Source organism: Vombatus ursinus, unplaced genomic scaffold (genome assembly GCF_900497805.2).
Source record: "Vombatus ursinus unplaced genomic scaffold, bare-nosed wombat genome assembly UNPS02014797.1, whole genome shotgun sequence".
Classification (NCBI taxonomy): Eukaryota; Metazoa; Chordata; class Mammalia; order Diprotodontia; family Vombatidae; genus Vombatus; species Vombatus ursinus.
In genome coordinates, this window is record NW_020954575.1 from 744,693 (window position 1) to 762,634 (window position 17,942).

The 17,942-nt window shown below is 38.9% G+C and overlaps 1 protein-coding gene across 5 annotated transcripts in view; it reads left to right on the plus strand.

Moving 5' to 3' along the window:
* Nucleotides 1-17,942, plus strand: part of ACACA (acetyl-CoA carboxylase alpha) — a 238,786-nt gene that overhangs the window by 34,517 nt on the left and 186,327 nt on the right. For 4 of the 5 annotated variants that reach the window (XM_027870541.1, XM_027870542.1, XM_027870545.1 and 1 more), the window contains 3 exons: nucleotides 9,960-10,092; nucleotides 11,114-11,252; nucleotides 17,025-17,134. In XM_027870541.1, coding sequence (XP_027726342.1) covers nucleotides 9,960-10,092; nucleotides 11,114-11,252; nucleotides 17,025-17,134 — 382 coding nt within the window. Of the gene's footprint in view, nucleotides 1-240; nucleotides 260-9,959; nucleotides 10,093-11,113; nucleotides 11,253-17,024; nucleotides 17,135-17,942 lie in introns of those variants that run through there. The other variant, XM_027870543.1, reaches the window with a different exon arrangement.

Below are 17,942 nucleotides of genomic sequence, written 5' to 3' on the forward strand. Positions count from 1 at the left end.
GGACAAAGCCATAAAAGCTGTTGTTTGAAGCAATCTAGAAGTATTGTTACTTCAGTCTGGCTAGTAGACGACCAGGAGGAAGGCAGGGCAAGCATGATCTCTGTCCTGCTGGGTTTTAAGCAGCTCAAACAGGAGGGAGGAGCAGCAGCTTGTGTTTATAAGGCAGGAATCTGAAGAAAAATCTGCAAGCCCTTTGCTAAACTGATGTGGAGGATTCTGCAGAGGAAAATAAAGAAATGAGGTATTACAAGCTCCAAAGGTAAGATCTCAGTTGCTTTTTTTTTCTTTTTTTTGATGAATGGTACATTTAAAAAAAAAAAAGCAGAATTTTTTGGCTAATGATGACTGATCCCTGAACTGGGGGTAGATTTAATTAGTTCTTGAACCCAGTGACCTAATGGAGAGTACGAATCCCATTTAGAAGAAAATAAAGGTTAAAAATAGACATATATATCCAGAGAATCTGCTCTTGATTTTCTAGAAAAACTAGTTTTTCCTTAGAATATGTTGGGATTTCAGAGAAGGACCTATTAACATGTTTAACATTGTAGCAGTGTAGAAAGTAAACCGTGGCTTCCAGAGCTGGCTTTGTGGCATAAAGTTGTGCTCGTTGGATTTGGTTGTTTTTGTAGGAGACAGGTCTTTTTTTTGGATGTATCTGTTAGGTAGTTCTTTCATGAGGAAGAGGCACCAGTGGCCTACAGTTGTGTATAGGTTGCTGCTGTACTTTTGTGGTGATAGCTTTGTGCAGTTGCTGCAGCCTTCTAAACTGTGTGTCTGGAGCTCTGGAAAGATGGTTGTAACAGTTGGTAGTGACACGTGATGGAGTTTTCTGTGTCCAAACTCCTATGCTTTGGAGATTTCTTTATTTCTGCTTTTGGAATTCAGGTTGGTGTCGGCTGAAATTTTTGTAGCTAAATTCTTTCCACAAGAAGGACCTAGAATTCGACATAGCCGAGTTGCCCATTAAAAAAATCTCTATGATTTTGTCCCCTTTACCAATAGATAAGGATCATTGGCCCCAGCTCTAAAACTTTTTTTCAGACCACCTGTCTCATTTTTCTGAGAGGCATTGCGGTATAGTGGAAAGACTTGGTATCGAGAGAGATTCTTGGCTTTGAACACTCTCTTGACTCTTACAGTTTCTAGTCACGGAGGCTCAAAATATTATTATTATTATTATTATTATTATTATTATTATTATTATTGTTACTCTTTTATGGTCGTGGGCAAGTCACTTAACCTTCATGTACTTCAATGTCCTCATCTACAAAATGGAGATAATCGTGTTCATCATACTTTTCTCAAAGTTATCAGGTTCAAATGAGATAATGTGTGCAAAGCACTTTGTCAACCATAAAATGCCATGTAAATGTCAAATATTTTTATTACTGAGAGACAGTTGTGTTATATTGAATAGAGAGGAGATAAGACCAGAAAGGTAAATTGGGATTAGATTGTGAGTGCTCAGTCAATTTGTGAACACTTCAGAAGTTCTTGCTGTGTCCCAGGTACTGTGCTAAGTGCTGAGGATAGAAAGAAAGGCAAGAGTCTCTTTGCCTTCATGGAGCTCACATTCTAATAGGAGATAGCATGCCAACAACTATGTACAAATAAGCTATGAACAGGATGAATTGGAGATAATTAGCAGAAGGAAGGCACTAACATTAAGTGAATTATATAGCAACAACCCATGTGCAAAAGATCCTTGTAGAAGGTGTGATTTTAGCTTGTACTTGAAGGAAGCCAGGAAGTCAGGAGGCAGAAATAGCTGTTTGCAAGGTGTCTTCCTCATTGGATTGTGAGCTTCTTGAGGTCAGGGGCTTTCTTTTGCTTTTCTTTGTATCCCCATTGCTTAGCAGAGTGCCTTGTACATAGTAGGTGCTCAATAAATGCTTATTGATTGGCTGAGAGAATTCCAGGTATGGGGAGAGGTAGTAAAAATGCTCAGAGTAGAGAAAGATGGAGTGTCAGAGAGGAGGCCAGTGTCACTGGTTCACAGAGAATGTGGGGGTGAGTAAGGTGTAAGAGGACTGACTGGAGAAGGGAGAGTGGGCAGATTATAAAAGACTTTAATGCCAAACAGAGGATTTGATATTTGATCTTGAAGGGGATAGTGATAGGAAGCCAGTGGAATTTGTTGACTGGAGGTGAGGGGGAGGGATAACCTGGTCAGATCTGTGCTTTTTAAAAAGATCATTTTGACAGCTGAGTGGAGGATGGACTGGAGGGAGTCTTGAATGTAATATTGAGGAATAATGAGAAACTGCTGGAGGTTTTTGAGCATGGGAGTGACATAAACAGAACTCTAACTTAGGAACTGGAAACACCGTAGGGGAGAGCGTTAGGCACTGACCAGTTAGGAGACTCTTGTAATAATCCAGGCAAGAGTAAAGGCTTGACCTGGATTGGTGTCATTTGACACAGAAAGGAAGGAATGGATTCAAGAAGAGTTGTGGAAGTAGAATCAGCAGGAATTTGTTACTGGTTGCTGGAACGGAGGATGAAGCACCTCTCTCACAGGGCTGCTTTGAGGAGCAAATGAGAGATTTGTGAAATGCTTAACACAGTGCCTGGTGTACAGTAGGTACTTAATAAATGCTTATTTCCTTCTTTCCTCTTTCTCCCCCTCCCTCCCTCCCTTCCTTCCTCTCTTCTTTGCAATATGCCCTGGTGAGATGTGTCCCATCTGAGAAAATGATGGCATGGTTTTGGCTATTGGCTAAAATAACTGTTAAGTATCTGTTTGTTTATCTTTATCTGACTCTTATACCCATGTCCAAGTTGAAACTACTTATACAAAGGAGATCAAAAAAAAATTTCAGTGATCGTTAGTATAGTACTGCTGTTTCTGTCACTGCTGGAAAAGTGTTAGGTATCCAATAGGCCAGTAGGCAAATACCCATTGACCCTTAAGAGTAGTCATATTATTTCATTGGAATTAGAGTAGAAAGGGACTTCAGAGATCATTTGGATCAACCCCCGTAATCAAAGTGACCCATAAAGTGATGTTCTCAAAGTTATATATGTGTGTATGTACATAAGTAGTATATATTTGTATATATATACATATACATGTATATTACACGCATAGGCATGCATGCATGTGTGCGTGCGCACACACACACACACCAACACCAACTAGCAGGGCTGGGATTTGAATGAAGGTCTTAAAATTACAAATCAGGGCTCTTGCCAGTCTTCTTCCCTAGAAATATTATTAGCTATTTATTAAACACGTGGAACTACTTCTAAATGCTGTGTGGCTTTTGTCACTTTGTTGCCTTAAGGATCCAACCACTTTGTATTTTGTATTTGCCCTTTTTGCCGGGTGTCTGAAAACTGGAAATCTTCTGGTTACTGTGGTATAGTGGAAAGAGCACTAAACTTGGAGTTAGGAGATGGCTGGATTTGAATTCTGCCTCTGATGCTTACAAGGTGTATAACCTAACTTCTTTGTGCCTCAGTTTCCTGATCTCTAAAACAAGAGTAATAATACCTGACATACCTTCTAAATAGGGTTGTGGTGAGAGTCAAATAAATTTTATATAAATTCTAGCTCTTATTATTTAATATTTAATTATTGACACCCGTTCCTCCAGAGCTGAGGAAGCATAAGTAAATAGTCACTAGTGTGGCAAAAATAATTTTGGAGTTTATGTGAATTGTAGAGGAATGAATATGGTATAGACTCTAGCTGACCACCTGGAAGCTTGTGTTTACTTTTTTTAAGGATGTACATTAGTGGACATGTAGATTTTGAGTTGTGAGTATGTATATAAAAACCCTTTAGTCTTCCTTTAGCAGGAAGAACAAGTGTTTGCTTTTTTTTTTTTCTTTTTAGGCAGTCGGGGTTAAGTGACTTGCCCAGGATCACACAGCTGGTAAGTGTCAAGTGTTTGGTTTGAGGCCTGATTTGAACTCAGGTCCTCCTGACTTGAGGGCAGGTGCTCTATCCACTGCACCACCTAGCTGCCCCAAGTATTTGCTCTTGATGGCTTTTGCATTGCAGGCGGTATTTTTTGATTTTTCTCCTCATTTTTCCTCACTCCTCTTGTGCCTTTGGGAATGTTGTGCTACTTTGGTATCCTTGTGATGGCGCTGCTTCTCTTGCTGTCTGAAAGAGGGCTAAGTGATCCAGCAGGCTGTTACCCAGGTGCCCAGTGTGCATCTTGGGTATCTAGAGTATCATACGATTTTATGGGATTTGAAGCTGACAGAGACCTTAGAGATCACTTAGTTTCGTCCCTCCTTTTACACCCATGGAAGCAGCAGCCTGGACTCGTGAAGTCTCTTAGGCAGTAAGTGGAGCAGAGCAGGGTAGCTTTGTCTCATGTCAAGCCCTGACCAGCAGCTGTGCGTGTGATCTATGTGCTGTGGCATTCATGGAGTTAGAGCTGAGAAGGACTTCAGAAGTCACCTGGTACTGCTGGTCATTTCATAGAAGAGGAAAATTAGGCCCAGAGGGGCTACATGTCTTGTTCTAGGTTACAGGGGAGTTATGCCCAGCAGGTTTTAGGCATGATGGTATGTAGTGTACTAAACTAGTTCCACAAGTTAAATTCACAACCTCTCATTAATGTATCTGAGGCCCACTCTAGTTTATTAAAGTGGAAAAACTTCTCTTCCTATAAATAAGCTTTTACTCATCTTTCTCTCACCATCTCACCCTCTAGTCATATAGACTTGAATAATCATCCATGTTACTAGATACTGAAAATTCAAAGAAATTTAACTATATTTTATATTATGATGTCAGAATCTACATTAGCCATGGTGTTGCATTTCAGTTATGGATCCTTGTGTTTCTGAAAAGGCCAAGGTATGGTGGACATAAGAGGGAAAGTTCGGATTTGATTTGTGCTGGTTTTTGTTTGGAAGGTCATGCTTCAAGCCCTCAAATCCTATGATTCATTAAATGTGGATTCAGAATATATTTCCTTGTGAGTCAGTGCCAGAATGTTGGCGCAAGCATTGAATTCTGCTGAAGAAATGATTGCCTGTTGCCATACCCATGGACCTTATTTTCTTAGTGTCAAGCCCCTCCCACTTTTTTCTCCACAATCTCTCTCCAGAGCACTGGGCCTTTTGTTTTCAAGTAACCTAAGAAGGCCATGGTCATCTAGGTAGGACCAAAGAGTAAGTAGCATAGGTAGCTTTTTGCCTATTCATGTGAACTGGCACTAGCCCATAGGCCCAAGACTTGTGTTAATTATAATCCCTACCTAGTGGGATTGTTGTGGTGAACAAATGAGTTAATTTGCCATACTGGATTCTAAGGACAAAAAGATGAAAAATGAAAGAGACCCTGGCTTCAAAGAGTTTATTGTTTATTGAAGAGTGGAGGGGAATTTATATGTCTCATGAAGAAGTATAATATTGGGGCAGCTAGGTACAGTGGTACCTAGGTACCTAGGTACAGTGGATAGAGCACTGGCCCTGGAATCAGGAGAACCTGAATTAAAATCCAGCCTCAGACACTTGACACTTACTAGCTGTGGGCAGTATTGAGACTGGGCAAGTCACTTAACCCCATTGCCTAGCAAAAAAAAGAAAAGAAAAGAAAAGAAGTATAATATAAGGTATGATGAGGCAAAGGAGAAATCCAGACAAAGTGCTCTGGGGAAATATAAGGAGGGGAAGAGAGAATCCTTTCAACTGGGCAAAGTAGGAGGTATTGTCATGTGAGCTGAGCCACAAGAGTCAGAGGTGATGAGAGGGCATTAAGGAACGAAGTGGGAGAGTGTAGCCTCTCTGAATACATGGAGATGGGAGATGACTTGTTGGGATTAAGGAACAGCTAGACCTCTATTTTGGCCTGAACATAAGTGTATGAAGGGAGGTGGGGAAGTATTGTGAATTTACATTGTGTCATGCTGAGAAGTTTCTCTTTTACTTTCTGTAATGTCACTAAAAAAAAAAAATTAGGAGTTTTTTTTGTTATTTTTTGTTCTTATGTTTTCATCTCCTATTCTCTCTTTCCCTTACCCCTTCTAGAGAGTCATACCATGTAATAAGAAAAATGAAGAAAAAATTACAACAAATCAAAATATTAAAAAAGGCCTGATGCTGTATGCAGTGTTCCATGCCTATGATTTCCCACCTCAGCAACAAAGCAGGGAAAGGTGTCTTCTTAAATCTTATATTTGGGACCAAAGCTTGATCAATTATAATTTTGCAGCATTAATTTTTTAATTGTTGTTCTTTCCATTTACATTATTGTAGTTGTATATATTGTTTTCCTGGTTCAGCTTATTTATTTCATTTTGCATCTGCTCCCCAAAGGCTTTTCATGTGTATCTGTATATATCATATTTGTCATTTCTTACTGCACTGTAATATTATATTACATTTATGTATCATAGTTTGTTTAGCCATTCCTCAATTGATAGTCATCTGCTTTGTTTCTAGTTCTTTGCTACCACAAAAAGGGCTGCTATAAATATTGTCATGTGTATAGGGCCTTTTTTGTCATTGATCTCGCTGGAACATAGGCCTAGCAACCACTGAAAATTTGTGATCAGAGAAGTGATAGAAGATGAAAAAGATAAATTCGAGATGGATGAAAGAGGAGGGCTGGAGAGAGAAAGCTAGAAGTTAGAAGAGAGAGAGGAAAGGGGAAAGATAGGAGGTAGCTAGTAGAGATGGAGAAGTAGAGAAAGATGGGAGGAAAAAATGAGAAGAGCCTTCTAGAGACGATGCCCAGGCAATGAAAATCTGCATCCTTTCATAGCTTCTCAATGTTTTATACCGATTGATCAATCACTGCCTGAAAGTTCTTTTTATTCTTTGACCCAAATCTGTCCTGCTGCTGTAGATGCTTATTCACTTGTGTGCCTACAAAACTTTTTGTGAATGGTAAGGTGTTATATAAATATAAGCTATTAATTGCTTTTGGAGAGTCAGGATGATATAGAAAGAGAACTTGAATTGGGAGTCAGGAAATCCAGGCTTTAGTTTGTCTCTGCTCTTCTATCTGGGCTTTCATTTTCTTTATTCACAAAATGAGTGGGGGTGGGGGGTTGGGGTTGGGAAGAGTTTAGGTAGAGTACAAGGCTTAAAAATGTTAATCTACAGGTTGGAGCTAGTTGGTGAGAGGGTTTTGTATTTACAGACAGAAACTGTATAGCCATTCCAGGGCAGGTTTTCAGGCTTAGTGGGTGGATCAGATACTGATCCCAGGTCAACAACAGTTTTTCATTGTTATCATCCTGTGGTGAATGCCGATTTTTGAACTCAGAGGATTTTACATAGATTAAGAAGTTGGTAGAAGGAAATTGTTGGGGCAGTGAATTCCTTGATAGGAGGAACAGTCTTTCCTTAGTGTCATCTAGAAAATAATCTAAGTGACTAAACTGGCTCAGTGCAGACCCTGGGAGAGCAAAGTAGAGAACATTCATTCTGTTTATAGTGTATCCATGTTTAATGTAGAAAGGCATTGTAGTTAGTATAATGGAAAGAAAGATCGCTGATCTAAGTTAGAAGACCTGGGTTCTGGTTTAGGCCTCCCATTAAGTAGTTCTGCGAATTTGGACAAATCTTTTCCCTTTTGTGGGCCTTATTTTTCTTCTTTATAAAATGAAAAGTATATTCCAAAGTTTAATATTCTGTGATCTAAATATTTCTTGTGTACTATGTAGGCATTGCTTATAGGCTAGGGAAAATCACAATTTTATGATTATTTTTGAATGCAAGGAAGAAACTTATATTCCAAAAGGGAAATGATGATACAAATACAAATTTAAAACCAGAACCAGGAGCAAGAAACAATCTTATTTAATAAGAACTGGCAGCAAAAAAAGCTACCCAGATACTTCATGGGGTTTAGAAGCATTCTTTTGATTTTGAAAGGAACTTGGCATCGAAGTTGTTGATAGAATAGAAAGCTGCTTTTGATTTTAAGTTTTTTTTCTTCCAATTATTGAATTTATAGAGTTATAGATTTAGAGCTGGGAGGGACATCAGAGGTCATCTAGTGTAACTCGAAGTTTACAGATGACACAATTGAGAGTCAGAATGAGGTTAAGTGATGTGCCTAAGGTCACACAAGTAGTAAGTAGTGGAGTCTGAATGTGAACCCCATTCCAGTACTCTTTCCACTAAGCCACACTGCCTTCTGTATTTTAAAGTCATAGAATGTTAGTGCTGAAAAGGATGATAGAAATTCTATAGTTGAACCCTCTTATATGGTATCATATTCAAATTCTCCTGTTAGGCAGCCAGTGAAACAGCTTGCTTATTGGGCTGTTTTCTTTTTAATTTGTAATTATATCTTTTTTTCAAAAAACAATCATTCATTTTTTCTCCCTCCCACCTTCCCTCCTCCACTGAAAAATAGAAAAGCAAAACTCCTATAATAAATATGCAGAGCTCAGCAAAACAAATTCCCATATGGACTGTGCTTCAAAATGTGTCTCATTCTGTATAATTAATCTATTATGTTTTCTGCTGAAGTGATAGGAAACTAACTGATGAACTGGTATATAATTGACTTTTGGAGCTACAAAGTATTTTCTCTAGGGTTGAGGATTAGGATGAGTGCAGAATGAGATACCTCCATGAGGATGCAGCACTTGGCTTAGGGAAAGCAGTTTTCTATCCTGTTGACTGACCTTCAGCACCATGTGGTTTTTATAATTTAGTCATGCTCATAAGGAACTATATATATGATTTTCCAAGAATCTTAGATTTTGAAGGGACCTTAGAGACCATCTGTTCTAGCCCATACCTAAATAAGAAAGTCCTTTGAAACTTAACCAATAAATGGTTATCCGATTTTTGCTTGAACACTTCCAGTAAGGGGGGAAACTCCACTAACTTCCTATGTAGTCCATTCTCCCTTTTGGACAGCTCTAATGTTGATGAGTTTTTCCTACTGGCAAGGCAAAATGTGTTAACTTGAAACTTTAACCCATGGGTCTTGGCTTTGCCTTTGAGAGTCAAGAACAAGTCATTTTCTTCTTCATATTACAGCCCTTCAACTACTTGAAGATAGCTATTGCCCCCTTTTCTGTCTTTTTCTCTAGGCTAAACATCTCCCTTTTCTTCAACCAGTACACATATGGCATTACCCTGAGGTCCTACATTATCCTCCTTGCCTTTCTTTAGGTTCTAATTTATCATGTGAGCTGTGTGAAAGAATCCTACCCTTGAAAGCTGGATGGAGTTCTCCCTTTCTTCTCCTCCCACTTTTGGAGCCTCACTGCACTACTTTTGTGTTTCTGTTGCAGTAATTTTGATCCCCCCTCCCCCCCAGTAATCCCTCGGGCAGTGTATAAATTTCATACCCTTCTTCCCCCCAGTTCACCTTTGATACCTTCTGTTCAAGTTTCCTTGACCTTTTTACTTCTCATATACAGACAGTGCTAGTCTCAAACTGTTATCATGTCCCTTTCCCCTTCAAAAACAGAAAACTGGGAACTGGCCCCTGTTCCTAGGCCTTCAGCCTACAACTAAAGTGTCTAAAATATTACAAAGAAGTAGTTGTGGATTGTGGAGTAGTAGGAATAACATTAGACCTGGCTGTAAGGAAACCTGGGTTCTCACTCTTTCACTAATTTAGATGCATGACTTGGTGCAATTCACTTAATTTCTCTTAGCTTTTCTTATCTCTAAAGTGAGGGAGTTGAAAACATCTTTTTCAGTTCTAAACTTTAATTGATTGTATTATTTATTACTTCTCCATTTGATTCCTACCCATAGATTTGTCCATTTTCTTAGAATAACATTGCTTTTCTATAGAGCCTCTTTGTGAACCATAGCAGATTCCTTGGTGTTAAAAACAAATGTTATGTTTTCGAATGGAAATTTTCTTGTTTTCAAGAGGTGCTAATCTGAACTGTGAACTTGCAATGTGTCTGATGAGGAAGGATCCTGTAGGGAAGAACAGGTCTACCAGGGAAGTAGTCTTGATGATAAAATCCTTTCTATAAGTTGTTATGGTTTCTCTCCCCTTTTAGGTCCAGCATGTCCGGCCTACACCTGGTAAAGCAAGGCCGAGACCGAAAGAAGATAGACTCCCAGAGAGATTTCACTGTTGCTTCTCCAGCAGAGTTTGTTACGCGTTTTGGGGGAAATAAAGTGATTGAGAAGGTAAGTTGTAAGGTTAATGTGAATATTGTTGACTTTAGCTTTTTTTCTCTTACGTGGATGAGGTCTAGGGCCTGTTAAATTCTGGAAATGTTATAATGTCAGGATTTTCTGAGCTATTATGTGACTCTTTCAATAGGATTTACGCATCTTTACTATAGTATCCTATTTGATAATTACTCCGTTTTTAGGAGTGAATATCTGCCTTTGAATACTTTGCTTCAGTTGAATAAAAGGTGAAAGGGTGAGCATGTTGCTGGTTGTTGGTAGAGCATAGGTAATACTGTGCCTTCGTCATCAGAAAATAACATGTAACACTTCTTTGAGGTTATCTCTGATTTATCCTGTTAATATCTAGTTTGTTTATACTTTGCATGTTGCTTCCTCTCATGATACTGTGAGCTTCTTGAGGGCAGGGATTGTTTTTGCCTTTCTTTGTGTCCCCAGAACTTAGCATAATACTTAGCACTTAGCAAGGGCTCAAAAAATGCTTGAACCTCATTTGTTATTTAACAATACATCACCTCTATAAGGTTAGTGCTTTTCTCTTTAGAAAAGCCATTGGTAGGAGCAGCTAGGTGGTGCAGTGGATAGAGCATCAGCCCTGGAGTCAGGAAGTCCTGAGTTCAAATGTGACTTCAGACACTTGGCACTTACTAGGTGTGTGACCCTGGGCAAGTCACTTAACTCTGATCGCCTCGCCCCCCCCCCCAAAAAAAAGCCATTGGTAGAAGAACTAACAACACTTGTGTAATTATGACTTACCCCTCCAGGAAATTAAGGGAGGGGGATTTAGTTTTACTTGGTAAACATTACAATACTTGCTTTACTAACATTTTAAAATGTTATCTGCCTGGTCATGTGGGAGCTGGCTTCTAAGCTGACTGACTGATCTGTAATAAGAATTCCTGTTTGTAACCTTGGTTTGCTCAGAGAAGGACAGATATATGTGGATTTTTTTCCTTATCTTCTTTTCCATCATTGACTTTATTTCTGCTCCCCCCTCTTCCTTCACTTTTCTCAGGTTCTCATTGCCAACAATGGAATTGCTGCAGTGAAATGCATGAGATCTATCCGTAGGTGGTCTTATGAGATGTTTCGAAATGAACGTGCAATCCGATTTGTTGTCATGGTGACGCCTGAAGATCTTAAAGCGAATGCAGGTGAGTTAATTATGTAAGAATTATTTAAACTAGCATCACTCTAGAACATGTAGCTTTTGGCTGTGTTTTGGCCATAGGTAGGTGAAAATCTAGCTTATGTGTTTCCAAACCCAAGGAGTTTACCTTGAAACTATTGGGAACACTGATTTTTATCCCTCCTCTCTCCTTTTTGGGAGGATTTAGACCTGTGATTTTTATCAGTGTGGGGTGACTTCGAGTGTGAAAACTTCCTACAGTGATGCTTGCCTATGGTGACTCTGTGTGTGTGTGTGTGTGTGTGTGTGTGTGTGTGTGTGTGTGTGTGGAGAGACAGACAGACAGAGACGTAGAGATGGGCCTTGAACCCAGGTTCTTGCTTTAAGGCTGGCCCTCCATCATTACGGCATGTTGCCTTTCTTTTCTCCTTTTTTTGGAAATCTGGGAGTGGTTGTACTTTGAAATGAGATATTGTTTACCCCTACAGGCCTTTAATTTTAAACATTAAACGATTTGTCCTACCTCGGATTCCTGTGTTTGAAGTGTAAGTAGATAGAAGTTTACCCAGAGGTTTAATTTGGGCTTTAAGTTTTTCCCATTTCACTGATAAGTATTTGCGTTGTAGCCTACTTAGGTGTTTCTGCTTTTAGCTCCTTAACCAGTGCCAGGACACAGGAGGCAATTAGCAAATGCAGGTGCATAATTCTGGGGCTCTTTTGGAGGAAAGAGCTGAAAGTTTATGCTGAGACTGTTAAATTTTTTTCAGAAACTGGGGATTGGAATTCCCTTTAGTTTTCACAACCATCTTCTACCATTAGCTGTCTCTGGGCCCTGAGGGAGTCCAACATTGGGGTGTTTTTGTTTACCTCTGTTTCCAACTGATTTTCTAGTGCTTTACTTTTCCTTCTTTGAATATCCATCACAGGATTGTGCTTCATAGGATCATAGATTTAGAGGTGGAAGATGCCTTAGAGATGATTCGGTCCAGGCCCTCATTTTATAGCTGAGTTGAAGACTTTTGCTATAGTCAAGATGTATGACCCAGTCCTTACATTTCTTCCATTCAGTACTTTGTATCTCAGACTTTCTTAAGGTAGGGTCCATGTGGACAAGTTTGGTTTGAATATCTAACCCTTCCAGCAGGCTTCGATCTAGGCTGCTATTAAACAGGAAAGAAAGTAAAGGATTTTCCTCAGGCAGAGGGGCTTGACTGTGTTCTTATGTGGGAAGAGGAGAAGGGTCTTTAGATTAGAAAGTAGTTTTCCCAACAGGCACATGTTCCCCACTTAGACTTGCCCCTTTTTGGTGACCTTCGGTACCATGAGCACCAGTGAAGCAGATCAGAGTCTTTGTCTTAGCCTTGTCCACGCTGTGCCCCTGAGATGTTTTTTCTACTAATGACCAAAGAAATCTCTTCTGGAAAAAAGAGATGAAGTAATTCAACATTTGCTTCAAGAATGATTTATTTGGTTATTCCTTGTTGAGGGAAGTTTGTGCATTTTTGGAGACATTTATAAGACATCTAGCAGTGCTTCTTGAGAGTCCTGTCTAGGGCAGGGTTTCCTAGTCTGGAGGTGCCGTTGGGTACAACTTCTAAGGGAGTTAAAAGGATAGAGATTAAATTAGAGTGATAGAGGTAAGTGATGGGGCATCAACTTTACCTGGGAGCCCTGACCTTCTTTTCCTCCTTTCAAGGTCTGCTGCCGCCTTAGTAGTGGAGAAGCTTGAACTGTAAAGCCCCGGACAGCCATCTGGTGGTAGTGGCGGCTGTGATGCCTGCCTGCTAGATGGAGTTGAGGCTTTGAGTGTATATTCATATAGGAATGATACAGGTCATCTTCTACTAATCAGGGGGTGCACACATGTATGCACAATATACACACGTGTGTGTACATGTACGCATGTATGTACACACACATACACAGAGGGAGAGAGAGAAAAAGAGAAGAATTAATTATTCATTTAAACCTGTTTCTTTTCCAAACTGCTATTTCTGTCGAGAGCGTCGCCATCCTTCTAGTCAGTCACCTGGGTTCACAACATCAAAATCATCTTTAATTCTTCTGTCCTTCACATTCCATATCTAGTCATTTATCAAATCTTGTTAACTGTGCCTCCACAACATATTTCGCATTCCTCTCCTTTCTATTTGCACAGCTACCATTGTTACCTTAGTTTTGGGGTACACTGGAGTACGTGAGGCCTTCCTCTTATAGAGTCTCCTCTCTTCCTTTTAAGATGCACCTGAGGCAGTTTTCTGCATGAATCCTTTTCCTGGTCCCCTCAACTGCTTGTGCCCTCCCTCCCAAACTACCTTTTATTTGCTTTGTATGTATTGGTATTAACTTTACATTTATACTATATGTATTCTTAAATGTATTTGTCTCTTCCATTAGGAGATGAACTCATTTCAAGTAAGATTATTTCATGCTTTATACTTGTATCTCCAGTTCCTAGCACTGTGCCTGGCACATAATTAATGTTTAATAAGTACTTGTTGATTGATTGATTGAAAAGCTTCCTAATTGGAATCTCAGCTTCCAACCTCTTTTCTCCATGCCATCCTCTACATAATTAAGAAATACCTTTTTTTCTTCTACTTACCTCCTCTTACTGAAAAAGAAAGAAAAACAAAATATGATAAATATGTATAGTCAAAGAAAACAAATTTCCATATTGACCATGCTCAAAAAATGTATGTTTCAGTCTACATCCTGAGTCCATCCCCACTCTGTCAGGAGGTGAATTGGTAACATGCTTCATCATGAGTCTTTTGGCATCATGGTTGTTTATTGTATTGATCAGAATTCTTAATTAAGTCTTCCAAAGTAGTACTTACAGTGTTATTGTTGTTATTGTATAAATTGTTCTCCTGTTTTTTTCTCACTTCTCTTTATCAATTCATGTAAGTCTTTCCAGGTTTCTTTGAAATCATTCCTTTATTTCTTTAAGCACAATAGTTATTCTGTCATATTCATATGCTGCAGTTTGCTCAGTCATTCCCCAATTATTTCAGAATACTTTTCCTGAAGGAAAGATCTGACCATGTTACTCTCCTGCTTAAGAAGTTTCATTGGTTCCATTGCCTTTAGGATAAAATGAAAACCTCACTGCTTGGCATTTCAAGTCCTTCACAGTCTAGCTTTGGATTACCTGTTATATCTAATCAAATTAGCCAGCTTGCCATTCCCTGAATTTGATATCCCATTTCCCATCTCCATGCTTTTGATTAGGATGTGACTTCATACCTAGAATGCACTACCTCCTCAACTCCACCTCTTACAATCTTCTTACAATTTCCTTCAAAGCTCACTTCATGTGCCATCATCTCCTATGAGATGCCTTTCCTGATACTCCTAATTGTTAGAAAACAATTTTATTTAATTTAACATTAATCCAAACCATTTCTAGTTTGGATATAGATTAGACTGTGAGATCTTTGAGAGGAGGGACTGTTTTTTTGCCTTTATATCCTTAGCACTTTTCACAGTGCTTGGCAAATAGTAGGTGCTTAATAGTAGGAGTTTGGTGATTGACAGAGAGAGAGAGAGAGAGAGAGAGAGAGATATGTCCAAATTGACTGGTCTCCCATTCCTTTCAATATGACTCTCTGGCTTAAGACAATTTCAGATAACATTTATAGGAATCTTGAATAAAGAAAAGATATTTTGAAACATAACCTGTATTTTATTCAATTAATTTAAGTATGAAAATATTTAATAAATGCTTATTGAAGTAAATTAAATTGACCTCACACTAGATTTTTTTTTACAAATTTATGAACGTTTAATTATGTTTTTTATTTTAAAAGAATGTTCACAAACTTGTTAAACAGTCAAACCAAATAAACAGCCACCACAATTCACACTAAAAATGGATTCCTCTATACAAGCTGCCCATAACAATTCACTGCATTCCCTTCTATTTTCTGTTAGCTTCGTTACTGTATTTGCAGCTGTATTCATTTTTTTTGTAGACAGTATAACTCTTCTCCCAGATCTACTTTGATTACTTTGCATTATTTCATAAAATCTTTTCAAATTTGTTTATATTCTTCATAATGATGGTATTGTCAATATTCCATTATATGATGTACTCCAGTACTTTTCATGCCTCAATCTGTGATATTATTGATGCAGTTCTTCTTCCCCTATTGGTCCGTAACAATTATCTTCAGTCATTCACCCACTGTTGAATATTCAGGTTGTTTCCAGTTGTTTTGTAATTGGAAACAGTGGTGCTATAGACACTTACTTTTGAACAGTTCACTTTTTTTTTTAAAACCTTTTGTACTCTTAGGGTCTATTCCCCAAAATTGGCTTATTAGTTCAAGGAGTATGATTATTTTTGTGACTTTTGTTGGTTATTGCCTGATAGTACTCCAAAAACATTCCAACAATCTGCAATTATACTCCTGTAATGTGTGTGTATCAGGCCACTGTCCTGCTAGTGTTAACTTTTGTCTCTTTCTGATTTTATCAATTTGATATGTATAAAGTACTTGCCTCCTGTTGAAAGAATAAGCAAACAATTTTAGTCAATAAATATATAAAACTCCTTAATTCCAAATTGTGGCTACTTATGGTAGAAACAGGGAAGCAGAGTGAGAAAGGGAGACTAAGAGGGAGGGAGGGAGGAAGATGAAGAGAAAACAAGAAGAGATGGAAAGAATACAGCCTCTCCACATGACTTGGCCCCCTCTTCTTTCAGACCTTTGTGTGTTCTTGCTCTTCTCTCCTTCCAGGTAATACCTGTCATCTTTAACGTAATACCCTAAGTTGGTCTCAGTCCAGATCCCTGTGATTCCTTTCCTAGAAATGTACATTCCCATTTTTCTGATGCTAGTCAACATTCACTGTTTATTCAGCTTTTAATTTCTAATAACCCTTACTTAGCCCCCTCTAGAGATCTTGCCATTTCTGTTTGGTTTTTCCCTATTCTTCAAGAGTCTTGTCTAAGTGAAATTCTAATGTGAAGATATAAGATGTTGAGATCTTGTTCTTAATAATGCTGGAACTCTCAGAAATAGATGTACTTTATTTGATAGTTGGTCACTGTTAAGCTGACTGACATAATCCCATTGTTGTTCAGTCATATTTGACTCTTTGACCCATGGACCATGGCATGCCAAAGCTATGGCAGAGATCCTAGGGTGATTTGCCATATCCTTCTCCAGTGGATTAAGGCAAACAGAGGTTAAGCAACTTGCCCAGGGTCACACAGCTAGTAAATGAGACCAAATATGAACTAAGATCTTCCTGACTCCAGGTCCAGTGCTCTACTACTGAGCCATCTGGCTGCCCCTTTAGATAAATAAATGATAGATAGGAGTATAGGGATATGGAAAGAGACTAGAGCTGTGATTTCATTAGCACAAGGAATTCCCTGGTAATGAAACTCCTTGTAGCAAGATAGCTCAGCATCTCTTTTCTTACTTACAGTCTCAGAGCACTGAGAGGTTATTTGCCCAGCATTATACAGGCAGTGTGTGTCAGAGGCAGGACTTGAACTTGGGTCTTCCCGCTTCCAAGGTCAGCTCTGTTTGCCTTGCGATGCTGAGAATTCTCAGAGGTTGCACAGTGCAAATGTTTTGAGAACATAGGATGCTCTTGGGCATCCTAAACAGTGAAGAAAATGAGTGAGAGATAGGTTGAACTTTAATTAAAAAGGATTCTGTTAAGGTAGTTTTGCTGTGCAGTGGTGATGATTTCTATTCCTTATACTGTTTTTGCAGTATTTTCATATTCCTCAGTGAAAGCAAATACATGCTCTATGTTATTCTGCTTATGTTTTCAGAGTACATTAAGATGGCAGATCACTACGTCCCAGTGCCTGGAGGACCAAACAACAATAACTATGCAAATGTGGAACTGATTCTTGATATTGCTAAAAGGATCCCAGTACAAGTAAGACATTTTAATGTCTGTTTGAATCTGAATTAGTCCACCTGGTCTTTCTCTTTGGATGTCAGGTGTCAGATATGAAGGTCACAAGGGAAGAGCAAAGGCAGGAAACGATTTCGTTGATTGTTATCAAAAGGATCTTGGGTGATAGGAGGCCCTGAATTGTATTGGTCTGCTGTTATAGGTAGTAATTAAGGAAGAAAGGAAAAGGGAGAATGGCTCTGGGAGTGAGATGAGTCGAAATGAGATGAACATGCACAGAAACATAAAGGGTCCATAAAGGATTTCAACAATCTCACTCCCATCTGTCTCGTGCCTTTAGGTAATAGAAAATTTGAGTCACCTCAGGGAGGTGAGTAAACTTTTTAAAGGGAAGTTTTAATTTAAGAGTCCTAGAACCTTTGAGCCAGGAGCAACTTCAGGGGCTATCTAGTATAAACACTACAAAGCATATTGGTTGTTGTCCTTTGTTCTTGAAGAGAACCAAAATGACATCACTGTGCTGGAGTCAAGGGGAAGTTGATTGTTCATTAAGCATGTTGCTAACCTGTAGCACCCCCAATAATAGTAATAGTAGCCATTATTCCTAGTGTGCTTTGCAGTTTGCTCTATATGTGTTATTTCATTGGAGCAGGGTACTACAGGTATCAATGTCTCCATTTTACAGATGAGGACACTGAGGCTCAAAGTAGTTACATTACTTGTCCTTGGTCACAGAGCTAGTAAGTATTAGAGGCTGGATTTGAACTCTGGTCTTTCACCAGAGTCCAACATTCTCTCTACTCTGCTTTGAGCCTCTAATAATCACATA